Source organism: Mus caroli, unplaced genomic scaffold (genome assembly GCF_978045245.1).
Source record: "Mus caroli unplaced genomic scaffold, Mus_caroli_1 scaffold_7, whole genome shotgun sequence".
NCBI classification, from domain to species: domain Eukaryota; kingdom Metazoa; phylum Chordata; class Mammalia; order Rodentia; family Muridae; genus Mus; species Mus caroli.
Window position 1 is genome coordinate 93,658,644 of NW_028227262.1, and position 20,196 is coordinate 93,678,839.

At 50.1% G+C, this 20,196-nt stretch overlaps 1 protein-coding gene across 1 annotated transcript in view; it reads right to left on the reverse strand.

Moving 5' to 3' along the window:
• Mindy4 (MINDY lysine 48 deubiquitinase 4) overlaps positions 1-20,196 on the reverse strand; it is a 116,095-nt gene that overhangs the window by 41,110 nt on the left and 54,789 nt on the right. Inside the window, exons 7-11 of the mRNA XM_029478745.2 lie at positions 13,035-13,141; positions 10,471-10,587; positions 9,549-9,637; positions 1,795-1,896; positions 358-421 (exon numbers count right to left, since the gene is read on the reverse strand). Coding sequence (XP_029334605.2) covers positions 358-421; positions 1,795-1,896; positions 9,549-9,637; positions 10,471-10,587; positions 13,035-13,141 — 479 coding nt within the window. The remainder of the gene's footprint in view (positions 1-357; positions 422-1,794; positions 1,897-9,548; positions 9,638-10,470; positions 10,588-13,034; positions 13,142-20,196) is intronic.

The window sequence follows — 20,196 nt, forward strand, 5'->3', positions numbered from 1 at the left end:
TGTGAATGCTAGAAAAGATACTAAAGATTTGGGAAGGGCAGAAGGTCAGCACAACAAGGAACACTGCACACAGGATACTGAGGGTACCTCTATACCAATGCATATGGAGGGGAATGAGGGGACACACTGGGCCTCTCAGCCACTGAACCAGCTCTGACCATGCCAAACCATGCCAAACCATGCCAAACCACCAAGCCACTCAGCTCTCCCCAACCCCCAAAGGGCAGGCAGGATTCTGGGGGCCTGGGCTGCAGGGATGGCCAGCCAGCCCCAGCTGGGGGAGGATTTACTTATATGAAAGGAGATAGTCCCCAAACAAAGCCAAAGGTGGCACGATATTTTTCCAGAAAGCCGTACTGTTTCTAAGACTCCATCTGCTTTGTATTTCCCTGTTGGACTGAAGTGCGGTGTTCCTGAAGCCCTAAAAAGGAAAAAAAGGTGCATAAGTCCTCTACCAGAGGAAAAGGCTCACCCTCCAGCCAGCAAGACCACATGTGCCATGAAATGAAAGGGGACAGGAGTGGCAGCTCCAGAGGGAACAGAGAGCCAAGGGCTTCTCGTTTTTTCTGTTATGAACTCACCCACAAGTCCAGGGCATGGAAAAAGAGAGTGGTGGGTGAACTTGGAACAACCACGCCTATGTCTGGCAGGAGGAGGCCCAACTCTCCCTTACAGTTGGCAAACACATCTGCAGAGGAAGGACTGCTGACTTGCCACTGTCTTCATCCAGGGTAAGGATTCCAGCCATCCTCTTAGAAGCCTCTCCACCCATGCAGACTCCCCCAGCAACAAAAATGGGAGTGTAGCCTGGGGCAGCTCTGACTAACAGTAGGATTTGGGTGTGGGACCCACTTGCCACCAACTTCTATGTGGCCTGGGACACATCATCTTTCTTCTCTGGGCTTTTGTTCCATAAGCTCTTGAACCCTCTACCCTTAGAGATACCAAATAGACAGGTGCCAAGGTTAGTTACCTAGCATAGGGTACCAAAGGCAGGTAGCCATAGCCGACAACCCAGCCCACAACTGATGTGATACTGCCAGAAGCATATCACATTTATCATCCACCATCTACTTACATTAATAAATGATTCATACTGATAATGTTATTATATCTAATACATATCATTTATTTATACTTACTCATTTAGTTCTCACAACCATTAAGTCATCATTATTATCACCCCATTTTCTAAACAAGTCAACAAATGAGGCATAGGGAGGTGAGGTCACGTCCCAAGGCTCCACATCTAACAAGCAATGGCTTTGAGAGTCTGTTTCAGAGAGCCCCCTTTCTTAAGCACTATGCTAAAGTCATCAAACTGATCCCCAAACCACTTCCTTCCCCAAAGCGTAGCCACAGTGATGATTCCACCCTAGGGGTGAGGCTGGAGATCTAGAAAATGGCAGGGACAAGCTGATGGTGGTCATGGTAACCGAATCCAGGGACTAGGCTACGGCCTCAGCCACTCACCTCTCTATCTCATCCTCACCGTAATGAGGTTATGGTGACACAGGCAGAATATGCTTTGGGGTCTTGGATGCTGGCATACACTGCTGAGTCAGCCTGTGGCCCCAAGGGAAACACTAAGGGGCACTGAGTTGCAGGGTTTTTTTCCTGTGCTTTCCAAGTCCTGTGTGGCAGGCAGGCAGAAGCACATCCTCCTACATGAGCCTGGAGTTTGGAAATCAGCAGAGCCCAGCTGCCCAGCATACAGACCAGGATAGCCTCAGCCAGCAGCTAGGCCAGGACAAGTTGGGGATTAAATACAACATGGCCCCCAGAACCACTTACAGTGCAACCACGGCTTGTTCTTTGCCTCCAGCTCGCCACAGGATGTCGGCAATGGCCAGGGCAAGGCAGCGAGTCCTCTGGGCATCTGAGGGCTGCAGCCGGCTGATGAGAAAGGGGACATGTTTAGGTTTATGAAGGCACAGAGCAACACAGGCTCACCCTATGAGAGATGTCTAGGTGGCTCCTCTACACAATCCCATCAGCTGGGGACAGATGAGAACACAAGTAACCAGGAGCCAGGTCCCTGGGGTAGCCTGAAGGATGCTATCATGCTGCCAACTGAAACAAGTGTGTGACTGGCAGCAGTGGCCGTTCTGTGATGGGGACTGGCTCTCCCAAGACCTCTGAGCCAAGTGCATGTGAACCCTTTAAGAAGCTGTGAGATTCATGGAAAGCAAAGGACAAAGTGGGGCTGGCAGAGATGTCCTAGAGAAAAGGCCACTAGGGTGGACCTCTGGGAATTGGGGGGCAGGAAGGCACAGGAGAAGAAGGTCAGAGAGCGTGGCAGGACACAGAGCAGCAACGTGTAGGCACAGGGTAGCTTTGGGAAGCTCGGCCAGGCACCACATCTAAAGCTGCTGAGCCGTTGTGCAATAAAAATGGTGACTAAGAGGTTCCTGGGGCATGGCAAGAATAAGAGGGAGGAAGGCAGTGGCCAAATATAGCCGCTCCTTTCCACTTGACATTTCCAGGGCTCCTTCGTGCTATGCCCCTTGGCTTTCCTCTGTGCTCTGTGGATCTCCCCGGCATTCTCGCAGAGGCTGGCTCGAGTCTCTTCCTAACCAACATGAAGAGAACCTGCTGGGGGTAGGGCAGAATGCACACAGGAGAACTCCAGGTTTTCGCTCACCAAAAAAATGCTTGCCCTCCACACCAAGATGTGTGCGGAGAAAATGCTGGAATCTAACACACACACACACACACACACACACACACACACACACACACATACACACACACACACTGCCAGGGCAAGAGGAGAGAAGCCAGGACACCACTAAATAGCTATCATGGTGGGACACAGAGCTATGCAACCTCAGCCAGGCTGTTATTGTAAATTAGAACCTAATTACTTTAAAATAAAAGGTTAGCAAGGCACAGTGATGCCTCTGTTTCCCCATTGAGAAACTGAAAGTGACAGTGAACTCCCCTCCGTGTTGGGAGCCTGAAACAAGACACTTCACATGAGCCAGGTCCCTGAAGCATGGGGAAGCTTCCAGTCACTGGTTCCAACACAACTGTCACCACCTGGGCCACATCCACAGCCAGAGGTTCACCTGACACCTGCCCACCAGGCTCCTGGCATTGGCAAGGCTGCAGAGGCAGCAAGCCGAGCACTGAAGCTCAGCCTGGGACAAAGTAAGCCAGTGACCGCCTGGTGCCTCCGCAGACTCAGGAAGCCTGCCATATTCCTCACAGGAAACAGGGACCATATCATCGCCAGACCGGATGGCCTAAGCTGTTAGGAGCACCAACCCAGGTCGGTCAGCACTTGCTAGGAAAATAACATTGAAAATAGAACTTTTTTTTTTCTGGGTTTCAGGAGAGGCTATGCCAGGGACAAAGAGGCCTGGGTGGTGGAGATGGGTTGGACGTTTACTCTTTGGATTCAGAAACTACAAACGGGTGTCGTGGCTCTCCAGATGACAGCTATGGCTTATGCGTTGCGTGCCTTGTGTCTCGTGGCTGTCTCACCTGTGCTTCACTGAACAGTTATAGTCGCTCCCCGCCCACCGTGAGTTTTGTTCTCCCCTAGATCACCTCTGGTCCCACAGTACACATGTATTCACCAGGATGGCTGAGGTGGGGCCTCTTCCCATACCCCCACCCAGATGAAAACTCTCAAACTGGTAGAGGGCATGTAAAAGCCAGCTTGAACAGAGCACACTGCCTGGTGCACTTATGGCTGAGAAAGCCACAGTCCAGGAGAAAGGGGACCCCCATCTGAGCACCCCCAGGCAATGATGGAAACAAGCAGTCCTTGCTTGCAAGAGTGACATTCAAGATTTTTTTTTCAAGTGCATTGGGGCTTTGCCTGCACTTACGTACACATGAGGGGCCAGATGTCCTGGGACTGGGGTTACAGACAGTTGTAAGCTGTCATGTGGGTGCTGGGAATTGAACCTGGGTTCTCTGGTACTCTTAACCACTGAGCCACACCCCCCGGCCCCTCCAGTCTCCATCATTCAAGATTTTAAAAACTAGCCTGGGAGATCTTAGCAAGTGCCGGACACTGATGATGAACACTCCATATGTGAAACTGTTAAACAGCCAATGAGTTCAGCACTATGGCATCCTCTTTTAAAATGAAGGACTAAGTCTTGGGAACGAAGTGATTTATCCAAGTCACAGGGAAGAAAGAGTCAAAGTGAGATGGGAAGGTGGCGCTAACTAACCATGGTTTTAGGACCTGCCACCTGCCTTGCAGCCCATCTGTCCAGCACCTTGTGACACAATCAAGACAGCGTTCTCCTGGGCCAGTCCCACCCTGGTCCCACTGGCATTGCCTGCAGCATTGCCTCTCTGAGCTGGCCTGGTTCTACAGTCCTCGCTCTGGGTCAGCTTGCAGTTAGCAGCGTCTGCAGCTCCCCACCTAATCCAGGCCTTCTCCATCTTTCTGAGGCAGAGCTTCTTGAGCTCTCATTTTCTAGATAAAACAGAGGCTCATGGAGAATGCAGTGACAGGCTGTCAAGAGGTCTGCAGTCAGTACCTGACCCTCAGGTGACAGGGAGCTCCACCCCTCCCAGTCTTGCTGCTCTGTTGCTTAGTTTACTGTCAGGGCTCTGTGTCACATGCATTCATGCAGACGTGCACTCATCCCAAAGGTGACAACAAAAGGACGGGTCACCTGTACCTGTCTACATATCCAGGACTTAAGCCTCAGCATTATCTGTGCAACAGCTTAACGGGTGATCCCCTGGTGACAGAGAAGATCCTTGTGGCCTAGACAGCAGACACAGATGTCACGGCCCCACCAGGAATCTGGCCCCCAGCCAGGCTCTTACACCAGAAGTTTTCTTCAAGAGTCTAATTCCTCCAGCAGTGTAGCCTGAAGTGCTTAGGGAGGACTGGGTGAGGAGCTACCTCCATTACGCCTGTCCAGGTGTTTCAGATAAGAGTCGCTTTGCCTTAATTATCTTGGGACAATTTGCACATTTCCCTAAAGATGTACCCATGTGAACCAAGCTTACAGAAAGTTCTGCATAAAGCTGCCAGTGTGTGCAGGCCACAGTCCCCTCATTTCTGCCCCTCTGAGGGAGGGCAGAGGACTGGCTGGCTGGGGGTCCACAGGTGGATCTGGAGATCTAGAGGCAAGCGTTCCTTCTACGTACCTCAAGTGCCATGACTTCAGAAGGGAAGCACAGTACAAGGCCAGCGGCCCGGACCCTTCTCGTTCCTACCAGCCTCTAAAGGCCTTTCCAGCCCCAGGGCTCTCTTGGGGCCTATGGAGGGGATGAGCCAAGCGGCACAGCTCCTCCCGTCCAGTGGAAAAACACCATATCCTGCCGCCTGGCTTTGTCAGCCTGACTGAGGCGAGGCAGTTGCCAGCCTGATGGGTTGAGCCGTAATGAGGCCAGACAGCCATACAGAAAACACATGGCCTTGCCAAGAGGCCTTTATTTCTGCCTGGCTTCCCTGAAAGAGCCACCCACCCTCAGCTCTGCTCTCTTAGAACTTTGTCCCTTTCTCTGGATCCTTTAGACCCACTGTGCAAGAATCCAGCCCAGGAGCTCTGTGCATGTGTAAGATCCTTGGGCTGCCAGAGCTCCTGAGATGCCGCATCACAATCCTGAGGCCAAAAGGAGCTTGTCTTAGTCTCCACCTCAACTTACTCCTTTGAAGCTGGGCAATTTTAGAGTGAAAAGGGACCTAGCATGCACAGCCCAGGAGGGCCATCTAAACCAGACATACTTGTATCATACACACACACACACACACACACACACACACACACCAGATGCAGTGCAGTTGTAGTTGTCTGCACTAGTTTTAGTAAACCAGGGCAAGGGAGGTGCTGTTGAGAAGCGCTTGGTAAACGGAGAGCCTAGAGGGTACTGGAGCATCCAACAGCTGTTTCAAACTCCAACAGCCTCAGCTCCTCCTGCCATCTCTGGTTCCCCACTGCTTCTAGAGTACAACAACATGCTATGACAGGCAAGATGTCACAGGACAGTCTTGGTTTAGCAATGGTACTGTGACCCTGAGCTAACATCAATCCATCTGTGGGCCTCAGTTTCCCCACCTGGACTGTGATGGGCTAAGGTCAAGGGGCCTACTCAGTTGCATGGCACTGGAAGGTCTTTCAAAAGTCTCTGCTTGCATTTTCTCAAGGAGCGCAACCAGAGAAGGAGTTTACTAACTACTAACTCAGAGATGTGAGCTCCCTACTACCACTACAGAAAGCCAGGTCCTGGCCAGCTGCTGTGTTCTCTGCAGCATCCGCCCTAGCACAGACTCTCCCCTCTCTGAGGGCACACAGCACCCACTGCACAAGGATACCTACTGTAGCCTTCAACTCGCAGAAGACTAGCAAGGTAGAGGCACAAATTGCAAAAGGCGCTCCTGCTTTCCTCCTGTCCCAGAACAGCCACTTGCTCTGTGCTTGTATCAGCACTGGCCGAAGCTGTGTCCCATGGCTCTCCTCCCCTTCCCTAACTGTCTGCCTGAGGCAGACCACTTCTTTGGCTGGAGACTGCAGAGTACATCGGTTCCCTTACCTATAGCCCTCTGACCAGGCCCGGCCCATGCATTTCTCCCTAAGTTTCCTTGGACTTCACAGAGCTGATGTCCCTGCTTCCCTCTCACTGAGCAGGAAGGAACATCCTGTACACTTAGCCTGAGGATCATGGGGATGTGGGATGCAGGGAATCATGAGCACCATCCAGAGCTACCAGGCCCAAAGGAAGCACTATCATTGTCCACCGGCAGGTTCTACATACACGGGGTCACACAATACAACTAACATACAACATAACCTACTCTGAGAACACAATGTAACCCGCATACAAAATATCACCCACCCCAAACAGAATATAACCTTTGTACATAACACAACCGACACACAACAAAACCTCCTAAACACATGACCCACTCAAACAACACAGCCTACCCAAATACCCCAACACAACACTTCAACATAAAATACAAGTCGCATACAACCCAACATAATCCATCTACAACACAAACCACATACAATATAACCTTCATATAACCCACAACACAGCCACAAAACACAACTCACACATAACACAACCTTCACATCCAACACAATCACACACATAACATGTCCTCCAAACAGAGCACAATTATCCCATAAAACGACGTTCACACACATGCAATACAATTCTACAAGGCATCTTTTCTACATTACACAATTCCCATACAAATATAATCACCACACAGCACAACCCCCTCAATGTAATACAACATGTACATAATACAACTCACTCATATACACAACACAGCTTCTCTCATGAAATGCAACCCACATGCAGTAATTCAAAAATAAAACACTGCCCCACATACAACACAAGTCCTCAATACTACACAATCCTCATATGAAACATAAACCCCAAGAACAACTTCCATGCTCTTTCCAGATGTGTGCCATCAGCCCCAGCAGCCAGCATGACCCAAGCCTCACATACAAACACAGCAGGCCTGCCCTCTGGGTTGTTGTCCGGGTGAACCCACTTTCTTTCTCCAGGTCCCAGCACACAGGAGCTCTATGCCGAGGACACATTGCTTCCTGCTCCTCCTCTCTCTCTCTGTCTCTCTGTCTCTGTCTCTCTGTCTCTCTCTCTGACTCTCTCTCTCTCTGTCTCTCTCTGTCTCTGTCTCTGTCTCTCTCTCTCCTCTCTCTCTCTCTCTCTCTCTCTCTCTCTCTGTCTCTCTCTCTCTCTCTCTCTCTCTCTCTCTCTCTCTCTCTCTCTCTCTCTCTCTCCCCCCCCCCCCCCGGGTAAAGCTACCTGTGTAGTGGTGCATAGAGCAGGCCTAGACAACGCTTGACGGATGCTAAACAATGGCAGACCATGATTGGAGGTGGCCAAGAGTGTCACTTTCCACCACATGGTAGGGTTTCTTTTGATTCAGAGTCACCCTGGGCTCCAACCTAGTGGACCTCCTGCTTCAAAGCTCTGGATTCCTTCTCCTGTGGGCTACACGAAACTAAGATGACTTATGTCCTGGGCAGCATCCCATTCTGCAAGCAACTTCGAGACAGCATCCCAACAACTGGGAAACCATCTATGTATGAGTCTAGGGATCTAAAGAGGCCCTGAAGGAGTTTTGAGCTGACATGAGTCATGAGACATCATTCACAGGGGCCACAGTCAAGGCTTACTCAAAGTTGCCAGTCCTTCTGAGAGTCCAGAGGCCCTTCTGGTTGCCTGGCCTTACTCCATCTCTGGCCACCTCAGGCGACCTCTATTCTTCTCCCTGCCCTAGGGCCTTTGCACATCTTGTTCTCTTTACGGGAATACCATTCTGCCTCCCCTCCCTGTTTGTCTGAACAACTCATTCATTCTTCATGCACTCATTCAACAAAAATCCTGAGGGCCTGTCCTGTGGACCAGGCACGGTGCCGGATTCCAGGAACCAGACTGTGGACCAGGCAGCTCAGGAAAGTCCCTGTTCTCACGGGGTGTGTGTTCTGGGGAGGAGGCAGATAGAGATATCTAACCGCACCAATGAATGAGAGCACAGTGAGTGGTGGAGTGATTAGAGACAGGCCATGGGGGTCAGGGAAGGCCTTCACTCACAGCGTGTTGAGAGGGACCAGTAGACAAACCACTTGAGCACACAGGGAAAGAATTTGAGGGTTTACGGTGAGAGACAGGAAAGCTTAGAGGGACAAAAGCTATGGCATGGATATGTGTGGAGGGGAATAAGGAGTGTCCCTCCTTCTGTAGAGGTCAGTAAGATTCAAATGTACCTGCAGGAAGTCCGGTCCCCCCGCCTTGGCAACATGCATGACTCCATCACCACCTGTCTCTTGGTCTGGCTCTCCTATTCAGTTCCAGCAGCCATGAAGAGACAGGTACCCCCCCCCCACTATCACAGCCCTATGATTTATGCTCCAAGGTAAGATTGGAAACAGGCAAGGACCCTGCTGAGACTGTCAGGGGTCCCTAATTCAATGGGTACTGTCACATCGGGAGTGTCAAATGTTTCTGGATGTCAGAGGTAGTGCTGGCTTCATCAGAAATCAATAGCAAATCTCAAGCCTCTTGGTTGACACCTCTAGTGGGAGGAGGGAGAGAAAGCAGTCGCTTCTCTCGTGCACAGAGGTATCCTAGAAGTGCTGACTATATGTAGATGAACAGGGGTGCCTGGGTACAAACACTTTGTGTGTGAAACAAAGTCTATGATCACAGAGTGGAGAAAGTCATGCACAGGAGAGTTGGCTGGGACGTGCAGTTCTGGCTGTTGACAGAGAAGCAGGGAGAGAGGAAGCCTTGGGCCTAGTGGGTGGGCAAGTAAGGGGTCTGAGGAGGCAGAACATTTGCAAAGCTGTCTTTGGTTACTTGCCATGAGGAGCAAAATGTGACTCACCATCCTTGCCTGCTCCTAGAGCCAAAAGTACCATGTCCATTTAACCAGGTCATCAGGAGCCCCGCTACCTAGCTGCCTTCCCCCTTGCCCTTCTTAACCTTCGGAGGATGATGGGAAGTATCAGGGAACACCCACACTTGCTTATTTATTCTGGACACTCTAAAGAAGCTTCGGGAAGGGAAGATGAACACTGACTTACAGATTAGAGTTGGTTCTGTTATCTCCTTCAAACAGGAGTTTCTGAAGCACACAGCCTTGAACAGCTGCCAGAACCCCACAGGGACCACCCTGCAGAGAAAGACACATGTCACTACAGTGAAAATGGCCCCAAGAAGCTGTCCAATTCACCCACACGCTCTAGCCCTGGTCATAGGGGGCCTTCAGCAAGGTGACCTGTCTATATGTAGATTCCCAGGCCTCCCCCTGCACCAAGGAAGATGCCGGTTTTAGCTCCTTTCTCATGGGATGAGTGTGACTATTTGCAAAGGCAGGTGTGAAGCTAGAGACATGACCATGGCTTTTCTGTCACTCAGACAACTCCCGCCATATCCAAGAGCAATAGGTCAGTGCTGCCCTTGAAGTTGTAGTAAAAGAGAAGCTGAGGCTGCCAAACGGCAGAGGGAGGCAGGATCTGATAGTATCCAGGTCCTTTCTCCAACAGCAGAGGCAGGGGAAACTCCATGCCTGAGGAATGCACACTCTTCCAACACCTGCTTTTCACACGATGCCCTAGCATTTCTTATAGCACTGAACTTCCCGCTCCCACGCTCTGGCCTCCATTTTTGAAAGTGACCCTCTCCAGCTCAACCTTTGAACCCCCCAACTCCTCCCAAGGTCAGACCTATGAAGGCTCTCAAAGCCTGCAAGTATGCTCAAGGCCACCTTCTGCTCCCTCGTGGTGACATCCCAGTGTCACAGGAAGTGAGTTTGACTAGAATGTCCCCAGCAAGGATCACAGTGGCTCTTCTCACTCTAGCAGCCCCATCTTAACTGCCTGTACCCTGTGGTAGGCCAGGTCACCACCCCACCGGTGCTCTCAGAGGTCACCACATGAATGATGTCCCCACTTTGTGCAGGACAACCCAGAAGAAAGGTCCCTGAAGACCCCAAGAGCAACCTGCCTTGTTCTGCACAATGCCATATTTTAACGAGGCAATGTCGTTGAAGGAAAAGTTCTGAAGTTTCCATTCTTCACTGAAGCAGCAAAAGGTAGAGCCGAACAGAAGGGTCTTTATCTCCTGGGAGGGAAAAGCATTTTATTAGCTGTTTATAAAATGAACAATAACAAGGCTTGCAGCACAGGCTCAGCAGGAGTTGGTCTTGGGTTCTAGAAGGAAGTGCATTTTCTGGCAGTGGTCTCTATTTTGCAAGCCCATTCTTCTCATATTTGAGGAAGATAAACCTGACCTTAAGGGTCTTACCTCTGGAACATCTATAAACCACACCATCCCATGCTAATATGGGCCAAGAGTTTCCTTACACAGACCTGGAAATATAAAACTTTGGCTTCAGCAGGGATCTTCGGATCCTCCATCGGAAAGACTGTAAGTTTCCAACCTGACCTCACATTAAAATTATCTCTAGGGACACTTAAAAATAATCCTGATGAGTAGGCCACGGGCCAGGTCAATCAATCAATCCACATTCCTGGGGGTGAGAGCTGGGTATCCACAGGTTTGTTTGGTTTTTGCTGTTGCTGTTTTGAGTGTGTGTGTGTGTGTGTGTGTGTGTGAAGAATGGAAGCCACGGCTTTCTGCCTTATCAGATTATCAGATTTTAAACTGCCCCAAATGATTCAACTTCGCTGCAAGGTTTCAGAGCCACAACTCTGGCACAAAGTTGGCAAACTATAGCCCATAAACTAAATCTGGCACCTACCTGGTTTTGTAAATAAGGTTTTATTAGCACACAACAATGGGCATTGTTTATATTTGTCTCTGGCTACTTCTACATCACAACAACAGATATGAGTAATTGCAACACAGACCATAGCCCTGAGCAAAGTCAAACGCGTATTATCTAGCTTTCTGGGGGAAAAAAAAAAAAAAGAATTCTCTCTAGGATGCCACCGTAAGTGTTCTCCCTTTAAAGCTTATGGAAAACCCTACCACCCACAGGGCTTCCTACCACCTCCCCAGGCTTGTCTCCATCCTTCCAGTTCTCCAGCATCTGTAGATTTCAGAGGATATTCAGTTTGTGGTTCATGCCTACAAACCCAAGCATCTCTGTCCAGAGCTTTGCGGTACTAATGCTGCGCTGACAGGCCCCCACTCTCTGACACTCCATGATGGTCTATGGTCTTCAGTTGCAGTTTTACAATGTGGGAGGGGGCTACTCTGAAGCCTTAGGAAGGCACAAAACCAGCAAGCTGATCTGCAGCTCCTCCCTGGAGGCTGCTCTCACAGTCAGCCTCCCCCTGTAGACCTGAATCACTTCACTACAATCAACTCTTTCATCTCTTCCTTTAGTACAAGGAATCTCTATGACAGCAACATTTGTCTACAAGTTGCCATCAAATGTGGCTCCCAGCACATTGGAAAAATGGATTCATCCATCGGGGCTCAATTCCCTTCCTGTGCCAAGTGCATCCATGAATTGCTAGGAGTGCATTTCCAACAGCCTGAAAACTACAGACTTGGTCTTCTGGGTGGACTCTGTGGCTATCCTCTTAATCATAGGGACAGTTTTGGGACACCAGTGTGTTTAACAACAATGCAGAAGCTAGGGTCCCATCCTCTCCCGTCTGTGAAACCCAGTCCCTTGGATTGGTTTGGGACATCTTGCTGGGCAGTCTCTGGGTGCCTCCAAGGGCTGAGCACCAAGTGGCAGTGCCTTGTGCAGAGAACCACAGCTGTTCTGGATGGTCAGAGCATGGGTGGCCAGCTCTGGGTTCCCTTTTATGTGCCTGGCCCTCTGTAGCTTCAAAAGCTGGATGGAGAGCATAGGGGAACAAAAAAGGAAAGGGGAAATAAACTCTAAAAACATCTTTACATCATGATCTATGTACTAAGTAAACACAGGTCAGTGGAACAAGGAGAAGCTGGCTGTGCTTCTAGGAGCATCTAGATTTTCTTCTGGATCCTGGCTGAGTGGCTGGTGTGGGACAGCAGGCACAACACGCCATCCTGCAGGAGCCTCTAGCCAAAGGAGAGACAAGTCACCCTAGCAATTGAGGGTCCTGAGGAACATGGGACCTCTGCCAAGGAGGAAACATGTGTCCTGCTGCCATAGGTCCATCCAGGAGGCCACACATTCAAACCTGGGCATACTGAAGAATTGCCACTCCTCCCGATCCTAGCTCTGCAGCTGCCCAGAGCCTAGTGCATGACATCAGTGTAGGCACACAGCCAGTCTCAGGGGATAACTACCTCATTCATGTCCCACTGCTGCAGGTGGGGCAGCACTGGGCCACCAAAGAGCAGGGTCCTACAGCATCTAGAATAGGAAAACCCAGCCTCAGCCTCACCCCTCTGTCACAAGGAGGCAGGGGAACAGCCAGGACTAAAACAGTCTTCCTGACTCTAGGGTCAGGTTCCTTATACATCACATCAAAGTCCCCACTTCCACAGTGACCAGGAGATGACAAGGAAGAAGCAGGGAGGCAAAAGTGTCAAAGTTATGCTGTCAGCATCAGGCGTGTGCACCGTGGACCCCCCGCCCCCCGAGCCTCAGCATCAACACCTACCTTAGCCAGTGAGAGGTCAATTGGTTTTGACACAGTCTGAAGCTTGAGCATTGATGGAGGTGGAAACAAGACAATGTCTTCCTTTATCAGCTCATCCTCAACATCCTCTGAAAGAAAACGAGGCTGTGGTGTGTCTCGCAACAGGAGCCACTTAGACCACCGACACACGGAGGACTTTGGAGAAACTTGCCTCAGCCTGGACATCAACCTCCATGTCAGGCCCCAGGACTCCCCAACCAGGAAAGAAAGCAAAGAGGGGCTCACTCGCTCCTGGACACCACCACCCCCTTCACTCTGCCACAGGTGGACAGAGTTCATCAAACCCAGCCAGGCCCAGCGCTAACACATCCTTTTTTTTTTTAATTTTTAATATTTTTATTACATATTTTCCTCAATTACATTTCCAATGCTATCCCAAAAGTCCCCCATAGCGCCCCCCACTTCCCTACCCACCCATTCCCATTCTTTTGGCCCTGGCATTCCCCTGTATTGGGGCATATAAAGTTTGCAAGTCCAATGGGCCTCTCTTTCTAGTGATGGCCGACTAGGCCATCTTTCGATACATATGCAGCTAGAGACAAGAGCTCCGGGGTTCTGGTTAGTTCATCATGTTGTTCCAACAATAGGGTTGCAGATCCCTTTAGCTCCTTGGGTACTTTCTCTAGCTTCTCCATTGGGAGCCCTGTGATACATCCAATAGCTGACTGTGAGCATCCACTCCTGTGTTTGCTAGGCCCCGGCATCATCTCACAAGAGACAGCTATATTTGGGTCCTTTCAGCAAAATCTTGCTAGTGTATGCAATGGTGTCAGCGTTTAGAAGCTGATTATGGGATGGATCCCTGGATACGGCAGTCTCTAAATGGTCCATCCTTTCATCACAGCATCCTTTTAAAAGGTGGGCAGGAGGCACAAGTCTGTTGCCACAGGGACACATGACAAGAGGCTAGCATAAGAGGAGTCAGGTTTGTGTAAAAACAATAGTAAATTCTTACAATCATCACTATTATTTATTGAACATTTGAGTTGAGCCACCCAATCCCAACGTGGCCTTTTGAGAGCTTGATTACTCCTGTTCCCACTAACTACAAGGGCATAAAGCCTAGGCAGTAATGTAACTGCCCCATGCTGGGCAGGGAAAAAGTGGCAGGATGCCAGCCAAGATGACTGTAAGCCAACTGGTACCCCAACTCCCCTGGACCTCCACCCAGAAGGGACTCCAGGACACCTCTTGGGTATCCTCACACATATACTTGAGTATATCCTCACACATATACTTGGGTATATCCTCACACAGATGGGATAACTAAGGATGAAAGTGAGAGCTGGTGGAGTCTGCAGTGGTGGCAGCAGCAACCTGTGACACCGCAGCTAGCAAGACCCTCCGGCCTGCCCCATTCTGTGAAACATACGCTAGAATGCTCAGTTAAAGGACCCCAGGAGAAGGCACCCTGGGGCAAGCAGGCTGGTGAAGCTGAGTACAGACTCCCCAGACAAAGTGCCAGGGTAGGCCTGGCATTGGGGGGAGGGCACAGAGGGTAACCTCAGTGCCCAGGACAGCTGCCTACTTGTAATCTCACTCAACGACCTCTTACCCCACCGGGGAGAGCCAACCGCCACACAGCGAAAACTCATCCACTGAACAAACAGATAAGACATGAAAGTGGGGGTATGGGCTGCTAGAAAGGGCTTCAGCAGGGAGGGGGTGCGGGGGATGAGAGACGGCAAGTGGGGTAAAAATGACTAAAATCTGTTCTGTACATGTATGAAACTGTCAAAGGCTATTTTACTAAGGCTGCACTTTAAGTAAGAAGCTAGATTTAAATGAGACCTTTCTTAGTTTGAATCTCTGGAAACGTTACCCTGTGACCATAGCCTTACAAAAATAACCAGAAATGGAAACCAGATGTTCACGCAGCAATGTGAATGGATTTTAGAGACTTGGTGCTGAGTAGGGAAAGGAGGAAATCAAACGAGATGGCAAATAAAGACACATGCGTACCAAGCAATGCCCCGGATGGTGCAGGAACAGATGTAGCACATGCCTAAGATAGTGGGGGCTGAAGGGAAATAAGGGCACAAAGGAAGAAGAACACGCTGACAGGCAGACTTTGTAAAGATATGTGGTGACGTGTGGCTAATCCTACCACGGGCATCAGAGGCCCCAGTCTACCGGGCAGAGCAATGTAAGTGATGCTACCAGCCCTCAAGAGCTACCTGCAATGCTTGGGTCAGCTGCGGGTGGGGGTTGGGGAGATACAAAGGAGAGTATTTAAGCTCATTTGGAGAACTTTGTTTGGTATACTGGGTGGGGGTGGGGGAGGGATTCGAGTCTGGGATAGAGGATAGGTGTCTAGGAAGCAGGATCCCATAACACATATGGGGTGGGGGTGAGCTGAAGAGCAGGCAGCCTCCCTTGGCTCCTGCAAGGAGGAGCTGGCCCAGCACAGGGAGCTGGTTCAGGACCACATAGCAGGCCTCAGGGCCAGATGTGGCGAGACTGCCATGCAAGGGAAAAACAAAGCACCGGGGAACAACATGCTGGCCAAGACACCAAACTGTCTGCACATGCCAGTGGTTTGAGAATGCTATTTTTAAAGGCCACATACGAATGTCAGGTTGAACAGAAGCTAGGGGTTTGTTTTCCCATTTCATAGACCCTTTGAAGGGGAAAGACATAGGAGGGGGCAGGGGGTAACGTGGGTGGAGAGAGAGAGACAGAGAGAGACAGAGAGGAAGAAGGAGGAGGAAGAGGAAGAAGAGGAAGAAGAAGAGGAAGAAGGGAGAGGAGGAAGGGGAGGAGGAAGAAGGGAGAGGAGGAGGGAGGAGGAGGAGTCACATTTCCCTTCAAGTGGGATCCAAAGAGAGCAAGAGGCACAGTGCTGACGTTTTGAGATAGGGTCGTCCTGACTTTGAACCCACTTTGTAACCCAGGTTGGCCTTGAACTCATGGTAATCCTCTTGCCTAGACTTCCAAGAAGCTGGAATTACAGGTATGCATCACCAGTCTCTATTAAACCACCAGAGCTAATATACTAAAGATGGGATGGGATGGGATGGGATGGGATGGGATGGGATGGGATGGGATGGGATGGGATGGGATGGGATGGGATGGAACAGTGTGGGACAGAGAGGCCCAGAACTGATGGAGGTACCATTCTGTTCTCCAAGAAATCCCAGCCCAGATAAAGAGATGCAGCACCTCAAACACAATGGTGACTATGCTGGAGTAGGAACCTGGGCGAGGTTCTGCAGCAGAGTCAGGGAAGCAGCTTGTCAGGGTGGCACATGAGCATGTCATGAAATACTCCAAGGGCTGACTAGTGACAAAGGAGCCTCACCACTCTGCCATGCCTCTCTCAAGAGTTCATCAGCCCCTTTCCAGGGTTCCTACGTTGAAATCTGTCCTACGCCAAGTCTACACAGCCCAATGCATAGCCCCGATCTTCAGCAACTCCTGGTATCCACGACTTGGTCCAAACCTTGGCGCAGCACTCAGTATCCTCTCTGCCTGTCTGTTCAAGCCCCGTTCTGATACCCACTTCCCTCAGGCCCTGCTCCTCTCTCACTCTCAAAACTGCTTCGACTTATGCAGTTCCTTCACATCTTCCTTGGGTGAGACCACATCCATCCTTCAAAGTCTAACCTAAATGCCACCGTTAGGGACCTTTCAGCGCCCATCACAGAACTCTCTCCTGTATCTCTTGAAGTTCACTCATTTCTTTCTTTTTTGTCCCATCCAGTTGGGCCCTCCAAGAATAAAAGATGCCCTCCACTCAGCATGGTCTACCTTCAGCAAAGCCTCGACTATGCCTGCAGAGGGCTTCAAAGGCTCCTGCCCCATCCAGAAAGGCTACAGAAGGGACTGGTGAGCCTCCCTCTCCCAGAATGCAATGCCTCTTCTCTACCCCATATCGCCTGCCCTCACACTCTCTCAGTCCTTTACTTCCTTTTTCTTGTCTGAATCATCATTCAAGCCAGCTGCAGAGGGGACCCCCTCCTTCCAAAAACCATGTGCATACACTTCAAATGGCTTCTGGGAACTGCCAAAAAGCCTTCCTTCCGAGGGGTTCTGAAGGCCGAGCACCGTGTTGCTTTGTCTGCAAACATGAGTCACTTTCATCAGACAAGCTTCAAGAGCTGCACAGGCCAGAGGCTTTGGATGTTAGGGCTTCTTGACTCCATCCTTCAGTCTGCACAGTCATGGACAGAAGCCTGCCCTTCCTGGGCACAGCCACATCATCTCCACCAGCAGTTCCTGGTGATTTCTGAGGCTCTGGGACCTCTGAAGTGTGTTGAGCAGCATAAACAAGCCTGCCTCCATGATCAGAGCCTGCCCTGTACTTTCAGCCAGATCAAAGCTCAGTCAGCTGCACGCCCAACATAGGCACTTCTAAGAGTGCGGCTCTCCTCCTACGGCTTAAAAAGAAATGCTTTAAAGGGAGAAAGAAGCAAAGCAAGTGAATAGCTTCAATGTGCCAAACAAAGGCAAACAGGTAAAGGGGCTGGCTTCCAGGAGGAGAGCAGACTCAAGAGTACTCAAGTCCGCCCTCTCAGGCCCAACCTGGCCCTGTCAGCCTCCACTCAAGAGACTACCAGACTCTACCTTCAAGGATTGCAGACAGAAAGAAACTGCTTCAAAGCTAAAGTGGAAATAAATGTTCTGTCTTGCTCTCGGTGCAGTGGCACAGGTACAGTCACTGTGTGAGAAGCACGGATCGGAGCGAGGAAGCCAAGTCCCTCACCCTTCTTCTTTATGCATTTTGTGTCTTAGTCATGCTTGTAAACCTTTTATATGAACATGCCACCCCAAGCAAAGCTACCTCATATTTTGAGCTGGAAACATTCTAAATGGTCCCGAAGAGCTCCTGTGCACAGCTGTGCAGTGCAGATCCAGGGACAAGCAACCTTGTTCGGATGGATGATTTGACTTAGTTTGGGAGATGGGGTCTAACCATATGGTCCAGGCTGCCCTCTAACTTTGGATCCTCCTGCCGTAGCCTCCTGAGTGCTGGGGTTATAAGCATGTGACTCCATCCACCAATATAACATACATATGTATATATATATACACATACACATACACATACACACACATGGTTTTTTTTATGTTTGCTTGTTGTGTTTTTGTTTTATTTTTTTAAGACAGGGTTTCTCTGTATAGCCCTGGCTATCCTAGAACTCACTCTATAGACCAAGCTGGCCTCAAACTCACAGAGATCAGTCTTCCTCTGCTTCCGGGATTAAAGGTATATTCCACCACCACCCAGCTTCCAACCCCTCTTTTAAGAACTAGTTAGAAAAGAAAGGCAGGCAGGGACAGAGACCTGCCCTGCAGAGAGCGCCATCTTGGCTCCGGGACTCCGCCGAACTTAGTCTACAGGTTAGAGTGAGGACCACAGAGGCAGACAGCTTCTGGGACAGGCGGGAGCCACAGAGCCGCTGAGGCAGCACCCTTTTGGGGCCGCAGACATCCGGCACCCTCCCAGTCGGAGGACAGTGACCTGCCCTACAGGGAGCGCCATCTTGGCTCCGGGACTCCGCCGAGCTTAGTCTCTACGGGTCAGAGTGGGGACCACGGGGGCAGACGGCTTCTGGGACAGGCAGGAGCCACAGAGCCGCTGAGGCAGCACCCTTTTGGGGCCGCAGACTTCCGGCACCCTCCCAGCCGGAGGACAGAGACCTGCCCTGCAGAGAGTGCCATCTTGGCTCCGGGACTCCGCCGAACTTAGTCTACAGGTTAGAGTGAGGACCACAGAGGCAGACAGCTTCTGGGACAGGCGGGAGCCACAGAGCCGCTGAGGCAGCACCCTTTTGGGGCCGCAGACATCCGGCACCCTCCCAGTCGGAGGACAGTGACCTGCCCTGCAGGGAACGCCATCTTGGCTCCGGGACTCCGCCGAGCTTAGTCTCTACAGGTCAGAGTGAGGACCACAGAGGCAGACAGCTTCTGGGACAGGTGGGAGCCACAGAACCGCTGAGGCAGCACCCTTTTGGGGATGCAGACATCCGACACCCTCTCAGCCGGAGAACAGTGACCTGCCCTGCAGGGAGCGCCATCTTGGCTCCGGGACTCCGCCGAACTTAGTCTGTACAGGTCTGCTGACAGAGGATACTCAGAATCCCCAGAAGAACAACCTCTGAACAGAGACAACTATAACAACTCCAGAGATTACCAGATGGCGAGAGGTAAAGGTAAGAAACTTACTAACAGAAACCAAGACCACTCACCATCATCAGGACCCAGCACTCCCACTTCGCCCAGTCCAGGGCACCCCAACACACCTGAAAAACTAGACCTGGATTTAAAAGCATATCTCATGATGATGGTAGAGGACATCAAGAAGGACTTTAAAGAACTACAGGAGAACATGGCTAAAGAGTTACAAGTCCTTAAAGAAAAACAGGAAAACACAACCAAACTGGTAGAAGTCCTTAAAGAGAAACAGGAAAACACATCCAATCAGATGATGGAAATGAACAAAACCATACTAGACCTAAAAAGGGAAGTAGACACAATAAAGAAAACCCAAAATGAGGCAACACTGGAGATAGAAACCCTAGGAAAGAAATCTGGAACCATAGATGCAAGCATCAGCAACAGAATACAAGAGATGGAAGAGAGAATCTCAGGTGCAGAAGATTCCATAGAGAACATGGGCACAACAATCAAGGAAAATGGAAAATGCAAAAAGATCCTAACTCAAAACATCCAGGAAATACAGGACACAATGAGAAGACCAAACCTACGGATAATAGGAGTGGATGAGAATGAAGATTTTCAACTCAAAGGACCAGCAAACATCTTCAACAAAATTATAGAAGAAAACTTCCCAAATCTAAAGAAAGAGATGCCCATGAACATACAAGAAGCCTACAGAACTCCAAATAGGCTGGACCAGAAAAGAAATACCTCCCGACACATAATAATCAGAACAACAAATGCACTAAATAAAGATAGAATACTAAAAGCAGTAAGAGAAAAAGGCCAAGTAACATATAAAGGCAAGCCTATCAGAATTACACCAGATTTTTCACCAGAGACTATGAAAGCTAGAAGATCCTGGACAGACGTTATACAGACACTAAAAGAACACAAATTCCAGCCCAAGCTACTATACCCAGCCAAACTCTCAATTAACATAGATGGAGAAACCAAAGTA